This window comes from Dermochelys coriacea, chromosome 13 (assembly GCF_009764565.3).
Source record: "Dermochelys coriacea isolate rDerCor1 chromosome 13, rDerCor1.pri.v4, whole genome shotgun sequence".
In the NCBI taxonomy this organism is placed as follows: Eukaryota; Metazoa; Chordata; order Testudines; family Dermochelyidae; genus Dermochelys; species Dermochelys coriacea.
Genome location: NC_050080.1, coordinates 32,836,566 through 32,858,052, shown reverse-complemented (window position 1 = coordinate 32,858,052; position 21,487 = coordinate 32,836,566). Strand labels below are relative to the sequence as shown.

Sequence of the window (21,487 nt, the reverse complement as noted above, 5' to 3'; positions counted from 1 at the left end):
CCAGGGTGAAATACAGCCCCAGTAGCCATTGGAGAATGCCACATCTGATGTGGCACTAATGAGCAGTCAAGGTAATGTGCAGTGTGTCACCTATTCACTATAACATCTATGGGACCTGCCCCTGGGAGGTCTCCAAACCCTGCCAGCTTCTCCTACATGTAAGCAGGGCGCTGTCACTGGCGACCCTTTGGCCAAACACTGATCCCAGGGCTTATTTTTCCAGAACAGGATCATGTTTGTGGGTTTACTGGGCCTCAACCTAAGGACCTCCCCATAGAGCTCACAGCAGAGAAAGTGGCAACAGCCTTCCGGGACCTGCACCAGGACCTGAGGCAGACTCTGCAAGATCGGGTAACTGCTTTCCTCAGTGCACTCACTTCCCCTGTCCTTCTGCTGAGCCTAAGCAGCAAAATAAGGTGCTGTGGCAGAGCTGGCTCTATTTCCATGTGCCAGTGCAGCCTAGACCTGCTCCATCATGGGGAGAGGGGAATACCCCCTCAGCAGGGATCCCATTCACTACTGCTGCCCTTGTTAGTTCTGGCCCTGCCCTGTCTGAGTCTATGCTCTAGTTTTCCCTCTGTCGGCTCTCCTGGCACTGTGTGTGTGTAGCTTCATACAGCCTCTCCTGCTTTCTCCAGGATGATGCCAGGAACAAGGCTCAGAAGCTGGAGCAAGAGCTGAGCAAGAAGGAGGCTGAGAGGGACTGTCTCAGTGCTCACACCCAAGAGCTGCAGAAGTGGTTGGCCCAAAGCCAGGAAGGTATGGCTGCCCTCCTTCCCACTGTACCCGCCCCACTCTGCTTTATCAGCAAGGGAGTGAAGACGGCAGTTGGGGGAGAGGAAGAGCCACTGTGAGAGCCCACACAGACTGGCGCTCCTGAATAGACTGTGACCCATTGCAGAGAGACAGCCCTGGTTCCCTGCAGTTCTCCTTGTAGTACTTGTAGAGTCCTCTCTTTTCTCCTCCTGCCCTGTGCTAACCTGGGGCATTCCTAAGTAAGGGAGACTTCTCCTTGTTTTCCAGTACATTAGCTCTGTCCCCTCCCCCAGCATCCTTGCATTATTTTAGTTGTCAATAAATCATGTGCCTCTGCTACCTTCCCCAGTTTTCTACAGTCTGCTGCTTCCTCTTCCTTCTCAACCCTACCTTCCTAGTCCTGATACAGGCTGCTGCTGAACCTTCCGCCCTCAGCAAAGTGCTTGATGGAGACACTGTCTCTCATCTCCCCAGTCACTTCTCACACACAACAGCCACTCAAACAGATCTCACTCTGGGTCTCTCCCTAGGCCATAGCACAGTAACTGCTCCCCTACATGTAGCTAATTGTCCTGTCTCTCTCACTCTTCCTCGCTTACTCTTCCTCCATACCACAGCTATGCGGGCATCTTGGCTTCTCGTCAGCCATGGCACCCTTCGTACCCACCAAACACTTGGAATTGTCTGCCTTTCAATGTAATGATTGTCTCCTGTTCCTGTGTAATGGAACAGAAGCTCCCTATCCTCCTGCCCTAGACCAGTCAGTATTTTATAGGCTTCTATCATGTCCCCTAGGCCTAGTTGAACATTCCAAGTCTTTTCAGTCTCTCTCTATGGCAGAGCCCTTGTTGCCCGTCTTGGAACTCTTTCTAATTCTGCAACATCCTTTTGCAACCGTATTGCTCCCTCCTTTGTGGTAGCAGCTCTTCTGCACCCAGACTTGTCCTTGAATGGAGCTCTACATCCGTCGGTACTCATCCTTTTCCTTCCTTTATATTTTCCTTTTGTAATCTTATCCACCTCAGCTCTCACTATTATACTGATGATGTTCACCTGCACCAGTCTGTTGACCTAATCTTATTGACTGCTCCTTGTTCACTCCCTCTGTCTGTGAACTCTGGTTTTACCTGAACTTCCTTAAGCCAAATACCTCAGACCGAGATACTTCTTTGGGCATAACCCAATCTCCCCTTTGTGGTCTGGCCCCTGGGAAGCAAAGGGCAGTTTAATGAAAAGATTATGGCTCTTGCCCAGCTTTGTTTGGTTTGGTTTTGGTTCCTCTTCTCCTCGTTCCCCCTTGCAGAGATGCGGATGGTAGAAGGGAAGCAGGGCTCACTCCAGGCCACACTGCAAGAAGAGGTCATTGCCCTAAAGAAGGAGGTTGTGACGTTGCATGGGGAGGTTGCATCCTTGGAGAGGAGCCTTGAGGGCACCGAGAAGCAAAGAAGGGATGTTGTGGTAAGGCTGGCAGATGGCCCCGAAGTTTTGTTACATAATGTCCGTTCAAGGAAAGCCTGAACAGAGCTCTTTCAACACTGAATCCTTGGGAACAACCCTGCCTTGGCCCCAGAGCCACTAAATGGAAAACCCCTGCAGTGCCATCTCCCATGTCTTACTTTCTCATTTCTGCTGCTCCCCTCAAAGTTAGAAGCATGTGTAACCAGACAGAGTGTGCAGACATTGAGCAAGTTTCCCCTATCCCTCCTGCAGCCCCTCTGTCATGCCCTGCTATCCAGTCCTAGGCTTCCCATGCAGTGTTTCTGAGCCACCTGGCTGCTGATCCACAGTATCCTCACTATTCCAGTCTGAGTTCCACCCCTAGAATTCTGCCAATGTATTTCACTTCTATCCACTCACACCCCTGCTGTTCCAGGCTTGGGATTTTCATGAGCCACTGATAATCTTCACACACTGCGGAGACTGCTCTAAGGAAATATGGGGTTACAGTTGGGAGACACAGGCAAGATTTGTTCACTGTGAATACCAATAGCTGGGCAGGCATCTGGTGACCATAAGATCCCTTTGGTGTGTGCGTGAAGGTGGCTGATATTATGCGACATCTGGACAGACTTCCGGTGAGTTCTGGGGAGCAGGCTGTGGTCATGTTACATACTAGTACCAGCGACACTGAGAGCTCAGGAAGCTAAATTTAGATTTAGGTACTTCCGTACCTGGTAAGTTTTATAAAACATCTAAAAGAGCCTATCATATTGTTTAAACAGCACAGCTTCTGCCAAGGAAAACTCTGCCTCCTTAATCTATTAGAATTCTGTCATTAAAGTAATGGGTATAGGAGAACCGGTTGACGTAATTTATTGGACTTTCAAAGTCTTTGACAATGTCCTTTAGAAGGGGTTGTAAAGGAAATGGAGTAGTCATGGTATGAGACGCAAAGTATTGTTAGGGATCAGAAATTGGTTAAGGTACTGACTCTGCAAAGACTTCCACATATGCTGTGCTTTACTACTGTGAGTAGTCTTCCTGAGATCATTGGAACTATTCACAGCAGTGAAGTTAAGCACATGCATAAGTATTTGCAGAGCCTAAGAGACAGAAAACAAAGAGAAGGAATGCTTGGTTCACTTTCATAGTTGAAAAAAGTTAACAGCTGGCTGCCCCAGGGCTCTGTGCTAGGATCAGTGTTGTTTAATGTATTAGTTATCTGGAAAAGGGGTGTAAGTACTGAGGAAGCAAAATTTTCAGATACAACAAAATTATTAAGACTAGTCAAGGCTGGAGAAGACTAACATCAGAAGGACCTAACCAAGTTACACAAATAAGCAGCATGATGGCAAATGAAATTCCATGCTGATAAATGCAAAGAGAATGTTAAAAATAATTGTAATGCCATTCTCTAAATTAATGGCATGCCCTCACCTGTAACATGGTGTGCAGTTCTGGTCATCCCATCTCAGTGTGTTGCAGTAATGGAGGTGCTTGGTTCAGGACGCATAATGAGAATGATTAGAGACCTGGATAAACTTCCATATGAAGAGAAGTTGAAAGGCATAGGACTGTTTATCTTAGCAAGGAGATGAACACAGTACAGTAGGCAGGAGGAAGAGGAAATGAGTCAATGAGGATAGCTGGAGGGGAATGGAATTAGCCAGACATACTTACAATAGTTTTTCAGTACAATTACAATTACAATACAATTTTTCAGGTTAACTTTTGTAATAGTTGTGATGGGATCCCCGGGGATACAGCCTGGGACCACGGGACTGCTGTGCCCCCTTAACTCTCCAGCTTGAGCTGTCTCTCATAATGCTTTACTAGCAAGCAGCAAACCCCTCCAGGTGCTGTTATCACTCAGGATAACCGCACGTGGAGCTCCACACCCAGCTAGATTGCATGAATGCTCCTAGAGCCACTCATGAATCACATAAAGAAAGGCACCAGCTGAATCCCCACCAGCTCCCAGCCTTGTACAACAGTAATGTAGCATCTTGCACTGCTCGTCTTGAGCAGTGCAAATGTATTAATTGGTTCACCACTTCATCAAAGGCAAGTGGATATACACTAGCCTTTGCATACCTGAGCAGATTCACCAGATACTTCAGGCAAACTTACTGATAAAGATAAACAGTTAAATACATTTATTGACTACAAAAGATAGATTTTAAGTGATTATAAGTGATAGGCAACAAGTCAGAGTGGTTACTAAAATAAAATAAAATATAAGTGTGCAGTTTAAACTCACAACCCTATTAGACTGGGCAAAATCTAGATTAAGCACTTTTTCTCAGACCACTGGATATTGCAGTTCATAGTACACAGGTTTCACCCTTGAAACCTAGGCCAGTCCCCTTTGTTGGAGTCTTCAGAATGTCCTTGTTGCTTGCAGCATAGGTGGGGGAAGGAGAAAGGCCAAGTATGGGGCCACTGTGTTCTGTTTTATACTCTTAGTCTCATGTGCTTGGAGAGTACAAGTCCAGGCATGTCTGGTGGGCATTTCTGAGATCCCAGGCAAGGCTGAGCTATTCCCCTGGTGTGGCCTTATGGAGGTGAGTCATTGATTTGGAGCTTCCTTGCTAGACAATGGCTGTTGATGGGTTGTTTGACACCCAACTGGGCATTGCTTACTTTCCTTGGCATTGTCTCTGGAGAGCTAGTATCTGGGCGCTTCCCAAACCCACAGCATATTTTAGTGACAACTATGCAACACATTCTCATAACCTCGTATACGTTGATGATATACATATTTATATGGTACAGTGGGTTTCAGCAGATAACCTTTCCCATGAGACCACATGTGGCATGCTTTATATGTAAGATCACAATTATATATAAATGAGGAATATGGGGGTTACAGGGCACATTCTCATGGTATAGAATGTCACAATAGTCATATGAATAAATACATGAAGTTGCTAGATTCATGTATGCTTGAGTTATGTTTTAGGGATTTTTTCCCCATTCCTAATTATCTCTGGTTACTTAAGAGAGTAACTTCACCAGCCCTTCAGGAGCTACAACCAGAAGTAACTTGAAGGCCTGATCTACATTCCAAAATAGTGCTGTTTCATCAATGATTTTAGCAGAATCAATGGTGATCACAGCTTGCTTATGTGTGCACGTACAGCTGCACCACAGGTATCATCAGCTCAACTAAATCAGCTGCTTAAACAGTGCTATATCCTTGTGTAGACAAGTCCTAGGGAACAAAGGGCAATTCTTAAGTTTCCACTCGTGAACAAAGAACAAGAAAAATTAGGTGGGGGAGAGAAGCCACCCCAACCGCAAGAGTTATGCCATTAAGAGCCACACTTGCAGAATTTGGGTGTCACATCATCCAGGCAGTAGCGCTACAGCCCAGTTCTGAGATGGGAAGAGTTACCTAGATTTATTTTCAAGTCATTTTCTCTCTGTTTCAGCATGAACGGGACATGCTGCAAGCAGCTAAGGAGAAACTGGTATGGGAGATGGACCTTCTCCGGGAATCAGTCTCTGCCGCTGAGACTCGGGCAAACATAGCAGCAAAGATGAGCCGTTCCCTAGAACAAGAGCTTCAAACAACCCTCTCTGCCCTGAAAATGAAAAGTGAGGAAGCAGAGACTCAGCAGGAGGGAATCCAGACATTTCAGAAGGAGGCTGCCTTGGGGAAGGCTTTGCAGGAAAATCTGGGTCACCTGACTCTTGCCTTAAGCCAGAGAGATGGAGAAATGAAAACACTGCAAGAACAGATTAGGGAACTGGAGCAGCAGAGAGAAATGCAAAGAACAGCTCTAGATCACCTTACTAAAGACCTAGAGGAGAAGGACAGAGAGGTGGAATCCCAACAAGAACAGATTCAGGAACTAGAGAATCAGAGGGAAATGCAGAAGACTGCTCTAGAACGACTGACTTTAAACCTAGAGGAGAAAGTAAAGGAAATTAAATTCCAGGAAGAGAAAATCCAGACTCTGGAAGAACATGGAAGATCACAAATGAAAGCACTGCTGGAGGATCTAGATCTGATCAAAGCAGACTTGAGAGGAAAAGATTGTGAGCTTATGTCTCAGAGAAAGGTAGCTGAAGAATTGAAAGAGGAGGAGAAAAAGCAGGTGAAGGTTCTGCGCACAAGCCTAGAACACATGAAAGCAATTCTTTGGGACAAAGAGAGTGAGATCGAATCACAGCGGGAGCAGATAAAGATTTTCCAGCAGTATGAGGATCAGCAGGAGGGAGAGCTTCAGGACCTGCGGGAGAAAGTAAAACAGATGACCCTCACTCTGACTCAGAGAGATCAAGAGCTTGAGTCACAGCAAAAGCAAATTCAGAACATTAAGGAAGAGATGGAAATGAAACTAAAGCCTCTTTGTGAACATCTGGAGCAAACACAAGCAGCCTTAAAAGAAAAAGACAGAGAGCTCGAATTCCAAATGCAGCAAATACAGAAACATGAGGAAGAAGCAGAAGGGCAGATGAAGGTTTTACAGAGAGATTTAGAATACACCAAAGCAGCACTAAAGGAGAGAGATGGAGTGATTACGTCTCAGAAAGAGCAGATCTGGACACTCCAAAAACAAGAAAGAGAAGCTGAGCAACAGGTGAAAACTCTTGACAATCTTAAAGCAATATTAAGGGAGCGAGAGCAAGAAATTGAATCCCTGCAAAAGCAATATGAGGTGCACAAGACAGAGGAGGAGAAGCAGGCAAGAGCCATGCAAGCAAATCTTCAACAAACACAGGTGACTCTGAGGGAGAGAGAGAGGGAAATAGAGGCCCTTCAGGAAGGAATCCATGAGCTTCAGCAGCACGAGGAAGATGCAGTGACACAGACTAAGGCTGTCTTGAAGACACTTGAATATACCAAATCGTCTCTACAAGCCAGAGACCAGGAGATAGAGTCTTTGCAAGGGCATGTCAAAGAGCTCTTAGGGCAGAAAGAGCTGGAAGAAACATGTGTCAGGAGCTTACAGCAAGATCTAGACAGAATGAGCCAAATAGTGAAGGAGAAGGATGTAGAACTCCTCAAGCAGGCGGAGCAAATTAGCATATGCCACCTTCAAGAAGAAAGCATGCAGGTGGCACTAAAGTCCTGCCAGAACAAAGCAAGTTGTCTAGAGGAAGTTGTAAGAGAGCGAGAGTGGGAGAATGAGACTCTCATTCAACAGCTCCAGCACCAAGAGGAAGAGCAAGAGACCCTGCACCATCTCCAGCTTATGCAGTCTGAGAAAGAGGAGAGACATCACAGAGAGAGAGAGCAGCTTCTAGAAGAAGCCCTGAACAAGAGGGAACAGGAAATCAAGGCCCAAGGTAAGCAAAAACAATTGGAAGAGGAGGAGGCGAAAGGTCTTCAAGAAAATCTCCAGCATCTCCAGCAGACACTGGTCAAAAAGGATGAGGAAATCAAACACCAGAGAGAGAGAGTCAGGTGCCTGGAGGAGATTCTGAGAGGGAGAGAGCAGGAGCTGAGGACACAGGGTGAACTCCTGAAGCAGCTCACCTCAGCTCTGCAAAGGAGAGCTGGTGAAGGGGAGACCCTAAAGAGCCAAATCCAGAAACTCCTGATATGGGAGACAGAGGAGGCAGCCCAGAGGAAGGTTCTCCAGGAGAGAGACCAGCAGCTGGAAAGGCAGACAGTGTGGATCCAAGAGCTGGAAGAGGAGAAGAAAGTGAAGGATCAAGAACTGGAGCATATGGTGGCTGTTCTGAAGCAGACTGAGAGTGTGGAGATAGAATGGAGGGAGAAAGCACAGGCTTTGGCTTTGTCCCTGGCCCAGAGCGAAGCAGCCAGTAGGACCCTGAGGGAGGAAATGGCTGTCCTACAGAGCATGGTATCAGAGCGGGATAAGGATCGGCTTCATCTTCAGGTAGGCAGTTTGGTGGGTGACTTGCATGAAAAGGATAGCTGTCTGTTTCTGTCTTAAGGTTCCAATGGCACTTTGCTTAGAATGATAGATGTTCAGTCCAGAAGAAACCATTATGATCATCTAGTCCAGTGGTCTCCAACCTTTTTACTCCCAAGATCACTTTTTGAATTTAAGGGCAACCCAGGATCTACCCCATCCCTTCCCCAATGCCCCGCCCCTTTCCCCAAAGCCCCACCCCACTCACTCCATTCTCCCCCTTGTCACTCGCTCTCCCCCACCCTCACTCATTTTCACCGGTCTGGGGTAGGGGATTAGGGCTCGGGAGGGTGTGCGGGCTCTGGGCTGGAACCAAGGGGTTTGCAGTGTGGGAGGAGGCTCTGGGCTCAGTCTGGAGCTGGGGTTTGGGGTGCAGGAGAGGGCTCTGGTCTGGGGCAGAGTGTTGGAGTGCAGGAGGGGATGCTAGGTGTGGGCTCTGGAAGGGGGCTCTGGTCTGGGGCAGAGTGTTGGGGTGCAGGAGAGGATACAGAGTCCTGGCTTTGGAATTGGGGTCAGGGCTGGGGTTGAGCTGCAGGAGGGAGTTTGGGGTGCTAGGTCTGGGAAGGGGCTCAGTACTGGGGTTTGGGGTGTGGTCTTCCGCCGGCAGCACTTACCGCTGAGGCAGGCTCCCTGCCTATCCCGGCCCCATGCTGCTCCTGGAAGGGACCAACAGACTCCTGTGGCCCCTGACGGGGGTGGGCAGCACGTGGCTCTGTGTGCTGCCCCTCTCTGCAAGCACCAGCCACGCAGCTCCCATTGGCCACATCTCCCTGTTCCCGGCCAATGGGAGTTGCGGGAGCAGTGCTTACAGGCAGGAGCAGTGTGCGGAGGGAGACCCCCGCCAGCTGGGCCGCACTGGCCACTTCCGGGAGCGGTGTGGTGGCGGGGCAGGCAGGGAGCCGGTCTTAGCGGCAGCCCCGCTGTGCCGCAGGAGATGGTGATTGACTGGGAGATCCTCTAGGATCGACTAGTCGATTTCGATCGACCACAGATCTAGTCTGACCTCATGCATAGCACAGGCCAGAGAACCTCATCCAGTGTTTTTTGCATTGAACCTGTAGATTCTGGCTGAGCTAGAGGGAAACTTTTAAAAAGTGACCTCCAATTTCAGTGTAAAGACTTCAAGTGATGGAGAATCCACTACATCCCTTGGTAATCTTTCCAGTGGTAAATTAGCACCCTCATATTAAAACTAAACAGAGCTTCACAGTGATGGATGTGGGTGCTTTCAGCCGGTCAGCTCTGCCATGTCCAGGCAGGTTTAACTGTCACACATCTGGTTGTCTAGCAGCTACTGACTATGGACTGCCAACCCCCTCCTCCCCCCCCGGAGGAAACGAGCCACTTCGGACCAAGAGTTGTTTGCCTGGGAAAAGGGACAAAGGAGGGAGAAGGAGCAAGTTGAGTGAGTTAAGGGTGGTCTGTGAGAAGCAGGAACGCTGCTGAATTGGCAGCTGTGAGAGGGAGCCTGGGATCTGCTCAGACTCAGATGGACTTGGCTGTAGCTTCCCATTCTCTTTGCTCACCTAAAGGCTTTCTGTGCTGTATTACAGACATTTAACAAGTCTTCTGTTTTACAGTATTGTCTGAGAGTCACTCCAGTCTAAAGAGGTTGGGGATGCATTGCTCTCTTTGGATGTGCAAGTTTCCCTTCAGGGGTCCAGTGCGAGTGGACTCGCTGAGGGGAGCTCACAGAGTGAGGCAGGCATGCTGAAGGCTCGAAGGTGGGCCCAGGAGGCGATGGAGGCTCAAAGGGCTTAGCCCCACAGAGAGAGTGCAACCCTTGAAGAGGACTGACACACGAAAGGGGGTTCCTCCCAGGAACTGTATGGAGCCAAGGGAAAGAGCACTGGGCCTGTGGTACCATGACAACTGGTAGCGGGAGGTGGTTCAGCAGTCCATGGTCATTAGTTGCTAGGCAGCCAGATGTCTGGGTCATTGTGTTTTGGGTTCTCCATGGGCGTGGTGCCCAGGCAGCTAGGCAACCGTCACACCTGGATTTCTGGGTCTCTGCAAAGAATAATCACCCTTCCCCCACTGTCTAGGTACACATGCAGCAAACGGGAAACTGGCACACATGATTCTCATCCAAAGCACTAGGAGAAATTGGATAGACCCATACCTTCCCAGTCACCTGGACTAGGGAACCTATTGCTCTGTGTTTCCTGGGCCTCTTGGTGCATGTGCACCTGCTCTGTGTTCTCAGCACCATAAACTTTTAGCAGTTGGTGCATTGTTCATCCTCTGCCACCCAGTTTTGATTCAGTGCAGCAGAACCATTCCATCTGCCTCAGAGCTGATATTGTCCTTAGCACTGAAGATGTGGAGAGGATTTCATAACCCTCCTGGAGGTATTCCAGGAAATCCTTAAGTCTGGCACAAGAACAGCCCAGAGTTTCCCAAAGAACAAAGCCTCAAAACAGAAGCTTGGATCAGCCAAAACCACTAAATGCCAGTATTAGATGAGAGTTCTGCCAGTGCAGACCTAGCCCCATCCACTAATCCCAGTCAGGTGGCTTCACCACTGACATGTCCTGCACCTTCACCATGAAGGCCAGAGACCCCAAACTTTGATGTAGTTCATGTGATGCTTCTTGGAGTGCCCAGGACTGAGTCACCTTGTTATCTTCCTGCCTGTAATGAGAGAGAGATTTGCTGATGCTTAACTGTGCTCCCTGACACTACCCGTTTGCTAACCACCCAATGTACTCAGGGCTCTGCTAGCACTTACTCTGCTTTGCAGGTTAACAATAGGTTCACCCCCAGTCCCCGAGCCCCTCCTGTAGTATCCAGCCCCTGTCACTGGATGTGGGGAGGATTAGCTCAGTGGTTTGAGCATTGTCCTCTAAACCCAGGGTTGTGAATTCAATTCTTGAGGGGGCCATTTAGGGATCTGACGTGATTGATTTATGACGTGATTGGAATAACAGAGACTTGGTGGGATAACTCACATGACTGGAGTACAGTCATGGATGGTTATAAACTGTTCAGGAAGGACAGGCAGGGCAGAAAAGGTGGGGGAGTAGCACTGTATGTAAGGGAGCAGTATGACTGCTCAGAGCTCCGGTACGAAACTGTGGAAAAACCTGAGTGTCTCTGGATTAAGTTTAGAAGTGTGTGCAACAAGAGTGATGTCATGGTGGGAGTCTGCTATAGACCACCGGACCAGGGGGATGAGGTGGATGAGGCTTTCTTCCGGCAACTCACGGAAGCTACTAGATCGCATGCCCTGATTCTCATGGGTGACTTTAATTTTCCTGATATCTGCTGGGAGAGCAATACAGCGGTGCATAGACAATCCAGGAAGTTTTTGGAAAGCGTAGGGGACAATTTCCTGGTGCAAGTGCTAGGGGAGCCAACTAGGGGGAGCGCTTTTCTTGACCTGCTGCTCACAAACCGGGTAGAATTAGTGGGGGAAGCAAAAGTGGATGGGAATCTGGGAGGCAGTGACCATGAGTTGGTTGAGTTCAGGATCCTGACGCAGGGAAGAAAGGTAAGCAGCAGGATACGGACCCTGGACTTCAGGAAAGCAGACTTTGACTCCCTCAGGGAACAGATGGCCAGGATCCCCTGGGGGACTAACATGAAAGGGAAGGGAGTCCAGGAGAGCTGGCTGTATTTCAAGGAATCCCTGTTGAGGTTACAGGGACAAACCATCCCGATGAGTCGAAAGAATAGTAAATATGGCAGGCGACCAGCTTGGCTTAATGGTGAAATCCTAGCGGATCTTAAACATAAAAAAGAAGCTTACAAGAAGTGGAAGGTTGGACATATGACCAGGGAAGAGTATAAAAATATTGCTCGGGCATGTAGGAAAGATATCAGGAGGGCCAAATCGCACCTGGAGCTGCAGCTAGCAAGAGATGTCAAGAGTAACAAGAAGGGTTTCTTCAGGTATGTTGGCAACAAGAAGAAAGCCAAGGAAAGTGTGGGCCCCTTACTGAATGAGGGAGGCAAGCTAGTGACAGAGGATGTGGAAAAAGCTAATGTACTCAATGCTTTTTTTGCCTCTGTTTTCACTAACAAGGTCAGCTCCCAGACTGCTGTGCTGGGCATCACAAAATGGGGAAGAGATGGCCAGCCCTCTGTAGAGATAGAGGTGGTTAGGGACTATTTAGAAAAGCTGGACGTGCACAAGTCCATGGGGCCGGACGAATTGCATCCGAGAGTGCTGAAGGAATTGGCGGCTGTGATTGCAGAGCCCTTGGCCATTATCTTTGAAAACTCGTGGCGAACGGGGGAAGTCCCGGATGACTGGAAAAAGGCTAATGTAGTGCCCATCTTTAAAAAAGGGAAGAAGGAGGATCCTGGGAACTACAGGCCAGTCAGCCTCACCTCAGTCCCTGGAAAAATCATGGAGCAGGTCCTCAAAGAATCAATCCTGAAGCACTTAGAGGAGAGGAAAGTGATCAGGAACAGTCAGCATGGATTCACCAAGGGAAGGTCATGCCTGACTAATCTAATCGCCTTTTATGATGAGATTACTGGTTCTGTGGATGAAGGGAAAGCAGTGGATGTATTGTTTCTTGACTTTAGCAAAGCTTTTGACACGGTCTCCCACAGCATTCTTGTCAGCAAGTTAAGGAAGTATGGGCCGGATGAATGCACTATAAGGTGGGTAGAAAGCTGGCTAGATTGTCGGGCTCAACGGGTAGTGATCAATGGCTCCATGTCTAGTTGGCAGCCGGTGTCAAGTGGAGTGCCCCAGGGGTCGGTCCTGGGGCCCGTTTTGTTCAATATCTTCATAAATGATCTGGAGGATGGTGTGGATTGCACTCTCAGCAAATTTGCGGATGATACTAAACTGGGAGGAGTGGTAGATACGCTGGAGGGGAGGGATAGGATACAGAAGGACCTAGACAAATTGGAGGATTGGGCCAAAAGAAATCTAATGAGGTTCAATAAGGATAAGTGCAGGGTCCTGCACTTAGGATGGAAGAATCCAATGCACCGCTACAGACTAGGGACCGAATGGCTCGGCAGCAGTTCTGCGGAAAAGGACCTAGGGGTGACAGTGGACGAGAAGCTGGATATGAGTCAGCAATGTGCCCTTGTTGCCAAGAAGGCCAATGGCATTTTGGGATGTATAAGTAGGGGCATAGCGAGCAGATCGAGGGACGTGATCGTTCCCCTCTATTCGACACTGGTGAGGCCTCATCTGGAGTACTGTGTCCAGTTTTGGGCCCCACACTACAAGAAGGATGTGGATAAATTGGAAAGAGTACAGCGAAGGGCAACAAAAATGATTAGGGGTCTAGAGCACATGACTTATGAGGAGAGGCTGAGGGAGCTGGGATTGTTTAGTCTGCAGAAGAGAAGAATGAGGGGGGATTTGATAGCTGCTTTCAACTACCTGAAAGGGGGTTTCAAAGAGGATGGCTCTAGACTGTTCTCAATGGTAGCAGATGACAGAACGAGGAGTAATGGTCTCAAGTTGCAATGGGGGAGGTTTAGATTGGATATTAGGAAAAACTTTTTCACTAAGAGGGTGGTGAAACACTGGAATGCGTTACCTAGGGAGGTGGTAGAATCTCCTTCCTTAGAGGTTTTTAAGGTCAGGCTTGACAAAGCCCTGGCTAGGATGATTTAACTGGGACTTGGTCCTGCTTTGAGCAGGGGGTTGGACTAGATGACCTTCTGGGGTCCCTTCCAACCCTGATATTCTATGATTCTATGATTCTATGATCTGGGGCAAAAAAAAATAATTGGGGATTGGTCCTGCTTTGAGCAGGGGATTGGACTAGATGATCTCCTGAGGTCCCTTCCAACCCTGATACTCAATGATTCTATGAGAGTTTCTCTCCCCAAAGGAATAGTATACACAACATTTGGCTGGTACAACTCAGGTTCAGGTCTTTGATATCATCACAGAACTGAGATATATTTACAGTGAGAACAATCACAAGTTTATTATCACATGCTAAGATTTCAGAGGTAGTGAGTAGGTTACATATAAAACAAAAGTATAACGTGCTTCCTAGAGATTAAATTTAACAGGCTAAGCCAATGTTTCTCAACTGTGGTCCATCGCTTGTTCAGGGAAAGCCAGGTCCGCAGGTTCGGCCGATCATGGCTCCCACTAACCGTGGTTCTCCGCTCCAGGCCAATGGGGGCTGCAGGAAGCAGCGTGGGCTGAGGGATGTGCTGGCTGCCCTTCCTGCAGCCCCCATTGGCCTGGAGCAGCGAACCACGGCCAGTGGGAGCTGCGATCGGCCGAACCTGCGGACGCGGCAGGTAAACAAACCGGCCCGGCACGCCAGGGGCTTTCCCTGAACAAGCGGTGGACCACAGTTGAGAACCACTGGGCTAAGCCCTTGTCTAAAGTAGTTTTATTTCACCTAAAGCAATCTCCCAACATGTCCAACCAGTCTTGTTGGGAATCCTTTTTCATGAATGCAAAAAAGCGTTGTCCTTTTTTCTTCCCCAGTGAAGGATAACAAAATGTCTTTTTTCTTCTCCTTATATTCTCCAAAACTCATTGTTTTGTCCCCAGAGTCAGGACAACCTCCCTATCCCCTCCCTGATGTGCTGGCTCCATGCTGTCTTCACATCCTGATGGTAAAAAAGAAAAGGAGTACTTGTGGCACATTAGAGACTAACAAATTTATTTGAGCATAAGCTTTCGTGAGCTACAGCTCACTTCATCGGATGCATTCCTGATGGTGATGTCATATGCAAATAGGTTTCCATTATGTTGGCTTATAATGCTTATTTTACATGTGAACCAACGCAGACTGGTGAATATACATCCTGTGTCTGGTGAAAACCTGCCTGTCAATCCTGCTTTGATTTAGACTTTATTTTCCTGTACATCTTTACAACTTAAATATCATCTGTATATATATCTCACAAAGATTATGAGGATCGGTGTGACATAAGCTTTTATTAGGGACCTCACATGACCCTGTTTGGTCATACTATGAAAGCATTGTGAGTTTGTCAGGTCTAATAGGAGTTTCTGTTGTAGAACAGTGAACCCAGCACCAGCTGGCATTGAGATATTTTCAAGGCCACAGTTACTTGCAGTCAGTATGCCCCAATACTTGCAATCAGTGTGCTCCAGGGACCTCCAGTCCACTCAATGAGAACACAAGAATGACCATACTGGGTCAGACCAAAGGTACATGTAGCCCAGTATCCTGTCTTCTGACAGTGGCCAATGCCAGGTGCCCCAGAAGGAATTAACAGAACAGGTGATCAAGTGATCCATCCCGTTACCCATTCCCAGCTTCTGACAAACAGAGGCTAGAGACACCATTCCTGCCCATCCTGGCTAATAGTCACTGATGGATCTATCCTTCATGCATTTATCTAGTTCTTTTTTTAACCCTGTTATAGTCTTGGCCTTCACAACATCCTTTGGCAAAGAGTTCCACAGGTTGACTGTGTGTTGTGTGAAGAAATACTTCCTTTTGTTTGTTTTAAACCTGCTTTGTATTAATTTCATTTGGTGACACCTAGTTCTTGTGTTTTGAGAAAGGGTAAATAACACTTCCTTATCTACTTTCTCCACACCAGTCATGATTTTATAGACCTCTATCACATCCCCCCTTAGTCATCTCTTTTCCAAGTTGAAAAGCCCCAGTCTTATTAATCTCTCCTCATACAGAAGCTGTTCCGTACCCCTAATCATTTTTGTTGCCCTTTTCTGAACCTTTTCCAATTCCAATATATCTTTTTTGAGATGGGGCGACCACATCTGCACACAGTATTCAAGATGTGGGCGTACCATGGATTTATATAGAGGCAATGAGGCAGAACCTCTGCCCAAAATGATAAGGCAAGAGGTGCCAACATGGCCTTGCCATAGGCAGCTCCATTGCTGGATTCGCTGCTTCTGTGTTCGTGGGGTAATTCTGGGTAGCAGTATATGCTTGGCCCAGTCACTCCTGGTGCTCTGAGAGTCCTGCCTTTTCATTCTGCCTCCTCAGTGTACTTGCTCTTGCTGACTTGCAGCATTCTTTGTGCTGAGCTCTGATAGGTGGTGCTCCTGGCACAGAAAACTCTGGCTTCATCAGTGCTGGCTCCCCCCTACCCCTTGACACCTTTGCTGGTGGCTGCGGTGCAGCCAGTGTCAGTGCTTTCAGAGGCTCTGTCTTCACTTCTTGATCTAGACAGTTTGGCCGGGGCTGGCTGAGGTCAGTGCGAAGAGGAGCTGGGTGATGCAATATCTACTGTGGAGGAGCTCCAGGACAGCAAGCTGATGGAAGGATCTAACCTTACCCATGTGTTTGTAAAAGCTGGTGCAGACAGCAGAGTCTGAGTTGAAACCAGTACATGAATTAGTAATTACTTGGGCTAAGAAATCCTATCAATAGGGCTGCAGCACCTTTGCTCCTTGCTGTGGGCTGGCTGGTGGAGACTGTGTGGCATACCCCCTCAAGCTGCTGCCCAGTCTCAATGGAAGTACCAGAAAAAGTATGTCCATTTTTCCTCCAAGAGTGAGGTAGTGGAGGAGGCTATGAGTAGGCTGGCAATACACACCATGCTGCCCCACTGCACAGCAATGGCACTGAGATCCATTGGGATGAAGGGTGTACCTCACTTGCTGTGACCCTTCACGTTCAGGACTAACAGACCTTCATGGCTCTGCTGTCAAGGATCAGACCACCTAGGACCTCCTGCTGGCCTGTTCCCTGACTAATTGCGCCGCTAGGCAGCCAGTGGGTCCATTAGTATGGTGGCAGTCGCCCCTCCCTCTCTGGATCAAAGGGAGGCCACACTGCTTCACTACATCATTGGGTTCACTGCCTAATATCAAGGGAATTAGTCAATCAGGTGCTAGTGCCTAGACCCGCTCAGCAGGGCAGAGCACCAAACAGTCTGGGCCCTAGGTCCTCAGGCAGGACAGAGCAAGCCAGCAATCTGTCAGCTGTGCTCTCAGACAGGGCAGAGCTAACAGGCGAACAAGGACTGTTCAGCCTAAAGTGGAGAGGCTGCCACCCCAGGGATGGGGTTGGCAGCAGGGGGTAGGGGGACCTGGGCCCACCCTACTCCACTAGGTCCCAGCCCAGGGCCCTAACAGTGGCAGCATGTTCTGCCACTGGGTCAGTCTGGATCCAGCTGAAACATGCGGACACCAGCACTGACAGCAATAACCAAACTGAACTCTGGCTTCCCTGGGCTACTTCCTAACACAGTTCGGATTGGGGCTCCGTTGTCCTGGGGTCCTCTGCCTCATTGGGGTATTCGGCCACTGGCAGTCCCACCAGCTCCTCTGCGGACTCGGTCTCCTCTGTGGTCATGGCGCCGCCCAGCTCGGGAGCAGAGTCAGAGGCCTGCAGCGAGCAAGATATGTCCGCCTCACTGGGAACAGCAGTGAGTGCCCTCTCCAGCAGGGGGCACTGCAACCCTGGCTTCCAGAGAATGATCTGTGCTGTTTGTCACTCCTACAGGAGCAGCTTGCTTCAGCTCTCAGAGACCTAGAGGAGAGGGTTCCAAACAAGGCTCTGAATGGAGATGTGGATCTGCTGCTTAGAGAGGAGAGAGCAGGGAAACGGCAGGTGAGGGAGGGGAGAGTGGGCAGGGCACATGTACATATGAGAGAGGAGAAGTAAGAAGTGTGTATCTGGCCTGGATTAATTCTGCCCTGGTCCTAAATCACCAGTGGTGGATGAGCTGGAGGGTGGCCCCTGAGTCCTGTGGGGTGTTGTTGCCTATGCTTTGGGAGCAGGGGGAGTGACTGATGGCATTCCCCATCAGGCACAATGTGCTTCTCTGTAGGCCTCCCTAGCCAGCTTTGTACAGATTCCCTGCTCTGAGCATTTGGGGCAACATGACTGCTGCCATACCCATATGGCACAGGCTCACTGAGACTCTTCTCTGTACGTCCCCCAGGCCATGGGAGAGGATGAGGAGCAGCTGGCAGCAGGGGTAGAGAGGAGACTCCTGCAGCAGCGGCTGGAACGTCTGCAGCGAGCTGTCGCAAGGCTGGAACACGACAAAACTGAGCTGGAGCAGCTAAACACCCAACTCAGGAGGACTCTAGAGCAGGTGAGCCAAGTTCCTAGCGCCCCACAGCTTCCTTTGGCACTCTGGGATGACAGCACCCCTGTGTGTGCTCTGGCACTGCCTGCCCACCCCCGCACACTCCAGCACTGCCAGTCCACGCCCTTCAGCACTGCTCATCCAGGCTCACCAGCACTGCCTGCCCACACCCTGCGGCACCGCCCGCTCTCCAGCACCGCCTGCCCACGCCCTGCGGCACCGCCTGCTCTCCAGCACTCCAGCACCGCCTGCCCACGCCCTTTAGCATTGCCCACGCCTTCCACCACTGCACTCTCATGCACTCCAGCACTGCTGGCCCACCCTCCATGCACTCCAGCACTGCCTGCCCATTGCACCCACAGACACACACTCCAGCATCAGCTGGGCTTGCCCCAGGGTGAAGCCCTTTCTGCCCCACTTCCTTCCCCTGCCACCACCTGGAGGTAAGTGCCTCTGAGTGAAGAATTCAGAGTAGCAACCGTTTTAGTCTGTATTCGCAAAAAGAACAGGAGGACTTGTGGCACCTTAGAGACTAACAAATTTATTTGAGCATAAGCTTTCGTGGGCTACAGCTCACTTCATCAGATGCACCTTCTCTGCCCACCTGGTAGCCCAGGTTATTAGCTCCTTGCTCCCTGGCAGACTGCTGTGACCCTTCCTCTGTGTCCTGCGTGCAGGTGGAGCGTGAGCGGAAGAGGCTGAAGAGGGACCGTGCTGGTTTCTCACTACCAGATGCCTGTGGACTTCCCGTGTCTGACTCTGGGCAGAATAAGGCACCGACTTCAGGACAGGTCTGAACAGGGAGGGGAGCCTGAGCATGTAACCCTAGCAGAGTCCCACCTGCTCTGGTCTAGTCCTGCCCCAAGGAGACTGAGGACTAAAGGCCTTCTCTTTGCATTTTCTTCCCAGGAGGAGGCCCGGACTCTCCGTAGGCAATGCGACGAGTTGCAGAAGCAGGTTAGGAGTAGAAAAACTCTCAACTAGATGGTCATACCTGCACCGGTGGCGCACAGCTGTGTGGAAACTCCTAGGAATGGGGGCCTGGGAGGGGCCTGGTTCGGAGGGGGCTTGTAGCACTGGGCCAGCCCTGGCTGTGAGGGGACTAGTAGTGCTAGGGCCCAGGGTAGGTGAGGGAAGAAGCAGCTGTGATGGGATCGCAGTGCCAGGCTGGGCAGAGCTTTGAGAGCACTCAAAGCACTGGAAGCCCAGACTGGGTAATGTGTGGCTGTGATGGGGCTTGCAGTGCTGAGGCACCAGGTGGGGGTGAGGCTGGGAGGGGGTTGTAGCACTGGGGTGCTGAGTGGGGTGGGGTGCGGCTGGGAGGGGGTTGTAGCATTGGGGTGCTGAGCGGGGTGGGGTGTGGCTAGGAAGGGGTTGTAGCATTGGGGTGCCGAGGGGGTGTAGCATTGGAATGCTGGGCAGGGTTCGGGCTGTGAGGAATCTGGTAGCACCTGGTGAGGTGGGGCACGGCTGTGAGGGGGCTGGTAGCCCTGGGGCCCCAGGTCGGGTGGGGCATGACTGTTGGAGAACTGATAGCACTGAGGCGGGATCTTGAGAGAAGCAGAATGCCAGGCAAGTCACTTCTTTTCTTTGGCCCCTTGAGCTCAACCTGTTCCTCTTCCTTCAGGTGTCTCTTCTGCAAACCCAGCTGATGCTGGAGCGGAAGCACAAGCAGGACTACATCAAGTGCTGTGCAAAGACCAGACAGGAGCTGTCGGGCCTACACCAGGAGCTCTCTCACTCCTTAGCAGCTGTGGCCAGGGAGCCCAAGGCTGCTGTTCTAGAAGCAGAAACGCGGAAGCTGGATGAATCCCTGAACCACAGCTTGGCCTTGGTGGCTCTAGGGTGGGATGGCCAATCTCCTGAGAAACACCCTCTGAGTTCCACTCCCAGAGCAGCCCAGCGGAATGAGTTGAGGTAGCAGGATCAGCGTTCAGCAACTGGGTCACAGCCAGAGCAAGGTCCAACCCTACGTGTGGTTTGGCAATGCCATTTTCAAAGGTACCATGGACAATAGACTCTTGCCCACCTTGCAGAAGAGTCATACTTGGTAGTGGAAAAGGTGGTGATTATCCCTTCAAGAGCCATCCCTTCCATTTTCATGGGCCAGACCTCCTCAGGGTCCAGCCTGCCCGCTAATGTAGCCGTGACCTCTCACAGCCCCATCTGAATACCAATCCTCAGGAACATTGAACCACATGGTTGGTTGTTGCACATGGGAGGATGGAGCCAATAAGAACATGGGTATTCCCCCTTCTTCACAGCCTGTGTATCCTGGGGACTGTCCCTAGAGTGTGCAGAAACCTGCTGCAGGGAGTGAATTCAGGGGTGTGGGGTTGTGTCAAAGCTGAGACCTGGGGCAGGGTGGGCAATAGTGCTCATTATGAAAATGCTATAGGTAGCAGTGTTCACCATGGAAACTTTCCAGCAGGACTATGGTAGGGGATCAGAGGCTGGAGCTGGCCTGGGCAGAGCTCAGAGATTTGAGGCGAGCTGGATAAAGGCTCTCGGGTTGACTGGCAGCAGCGGATTGGTGGAATTCTCCTTTTCTGAAGCATGATTGCTGCCTGCCCCAGGAATGTTGCTGTTACAAGGTGCCCCCAGAGATTGCCCTCCTGCTGCTGGGAGAGCTGCTTCCAAACGACTTTGTACTGTTTCCCTTTTAGTAAGAGCTCCAGCAGGATCTGTATTTCAGCTTTTACAATAAAGTTATTCCCTCTGAAAGAGGTTTATTTTCCCTTGTTATGTCTTTTCCCTCTATCAAAAACCTCCTTCCATGTGGCTCCAGTTCTAAAAACATCCTTGGGGCTTTCTCTTCCTGACCTGCACTTCAGTGCCAAGAGATGGGCGCTGTCCTGCAATGGACTCTTCCTTGTGCGGTTTGCTTTGTGCCTGGCTGAGCTGTGAGGAAGCTGGGCAGAAGGGGATGGCCCCTGGAAATCTCTTCTCCTGCACGGTCCCTGCCCTGCTCCCCTACTGCAAGCCAGCTGTTTGTTACCTGTGCTGCAGGAGGGAAGCACAACACAGATACCACAAACTCAACATGGAAAAAGGCAGCTAAGGCACCTCTGGAAAATAATCCAAAACACAGAGCTTCAAATGAAGGTAGAGAGCTGGGGTGGAAATGGCAGATAGCAGCTGGAAACTGCCCAGACTCACTGGTGCAGTTTGTAGAAGCTCTGAGGAGCAGTGGCAGCAAGGTCTGGGCTCCACCTTAGAGTTACACCAGTATAACTATTGGCTGGGAGATGATTTTTACTAAGATAGGTATACTGATACAAGCCCTAATGTGGGTATAATTATATTGACACAGTTATTGTCCTTCCTGTATGGGAACAGCTGTACAGCACCTTTATGCCAATATAACTGAGTGCACACATGGGGAGTGGCGTCCCTTGGTACCTAGTTACAGT

The 21,487-nt window shown here is 49.8% G+C and overlaps 1 protein-coding gene across 5 annotated transcripts in view; it reads left to right on the top strand.

The window, feature by feature from the left end:
* Positions 1–20,798, top strand: part of CEP250 (centrosomal protein 250) — a 142,239-nt gene extending 121,441 nt beyond the window's left edge. For 4 of the 5 annotated variants that reach the window (XM_043495556.1, XM_043495559.1, XM_043495561.1 and 1 more), the window contains 9 exons: positions 224–351; positions 639–759; positions 2,060–2,214; positions 5,631–8,051; positions 17,483–17,590; positions 17,925–18,080; positions 18,752–18,865; positions 18,984–19,031; positions 19,702–20,798. In XM_043495556.1, coding sequence (XP_043351491.1) covers positions 224–351; positions 639–759; positions 2,060–2,214; positions 5,631–8,051; positions 17,483–17,590; positions 17,925–18,080; positions 18,752–18,865; positions 18,984–19,031; positions 19,702–19,995 — 3,545 coding nt within the window. In that variant the 3' untranslated portion in view covers positions 19,996–20,798. The remainder of the gene's footprint in view (positions 1–223; positions 352–638; positions 760–2,059; positions 2,215–5,630; positions 8,052–17,482; positions 17,591–17,924; positions 18,081–18,751; positions 18,866–18,983; positions 19,032–19,701) is intronic. The other variant, XM_043495558.1, reaches the window with a different exon arrangement.
* Positions 20,799–21,487: the final 689 nt, after the last annotated feature.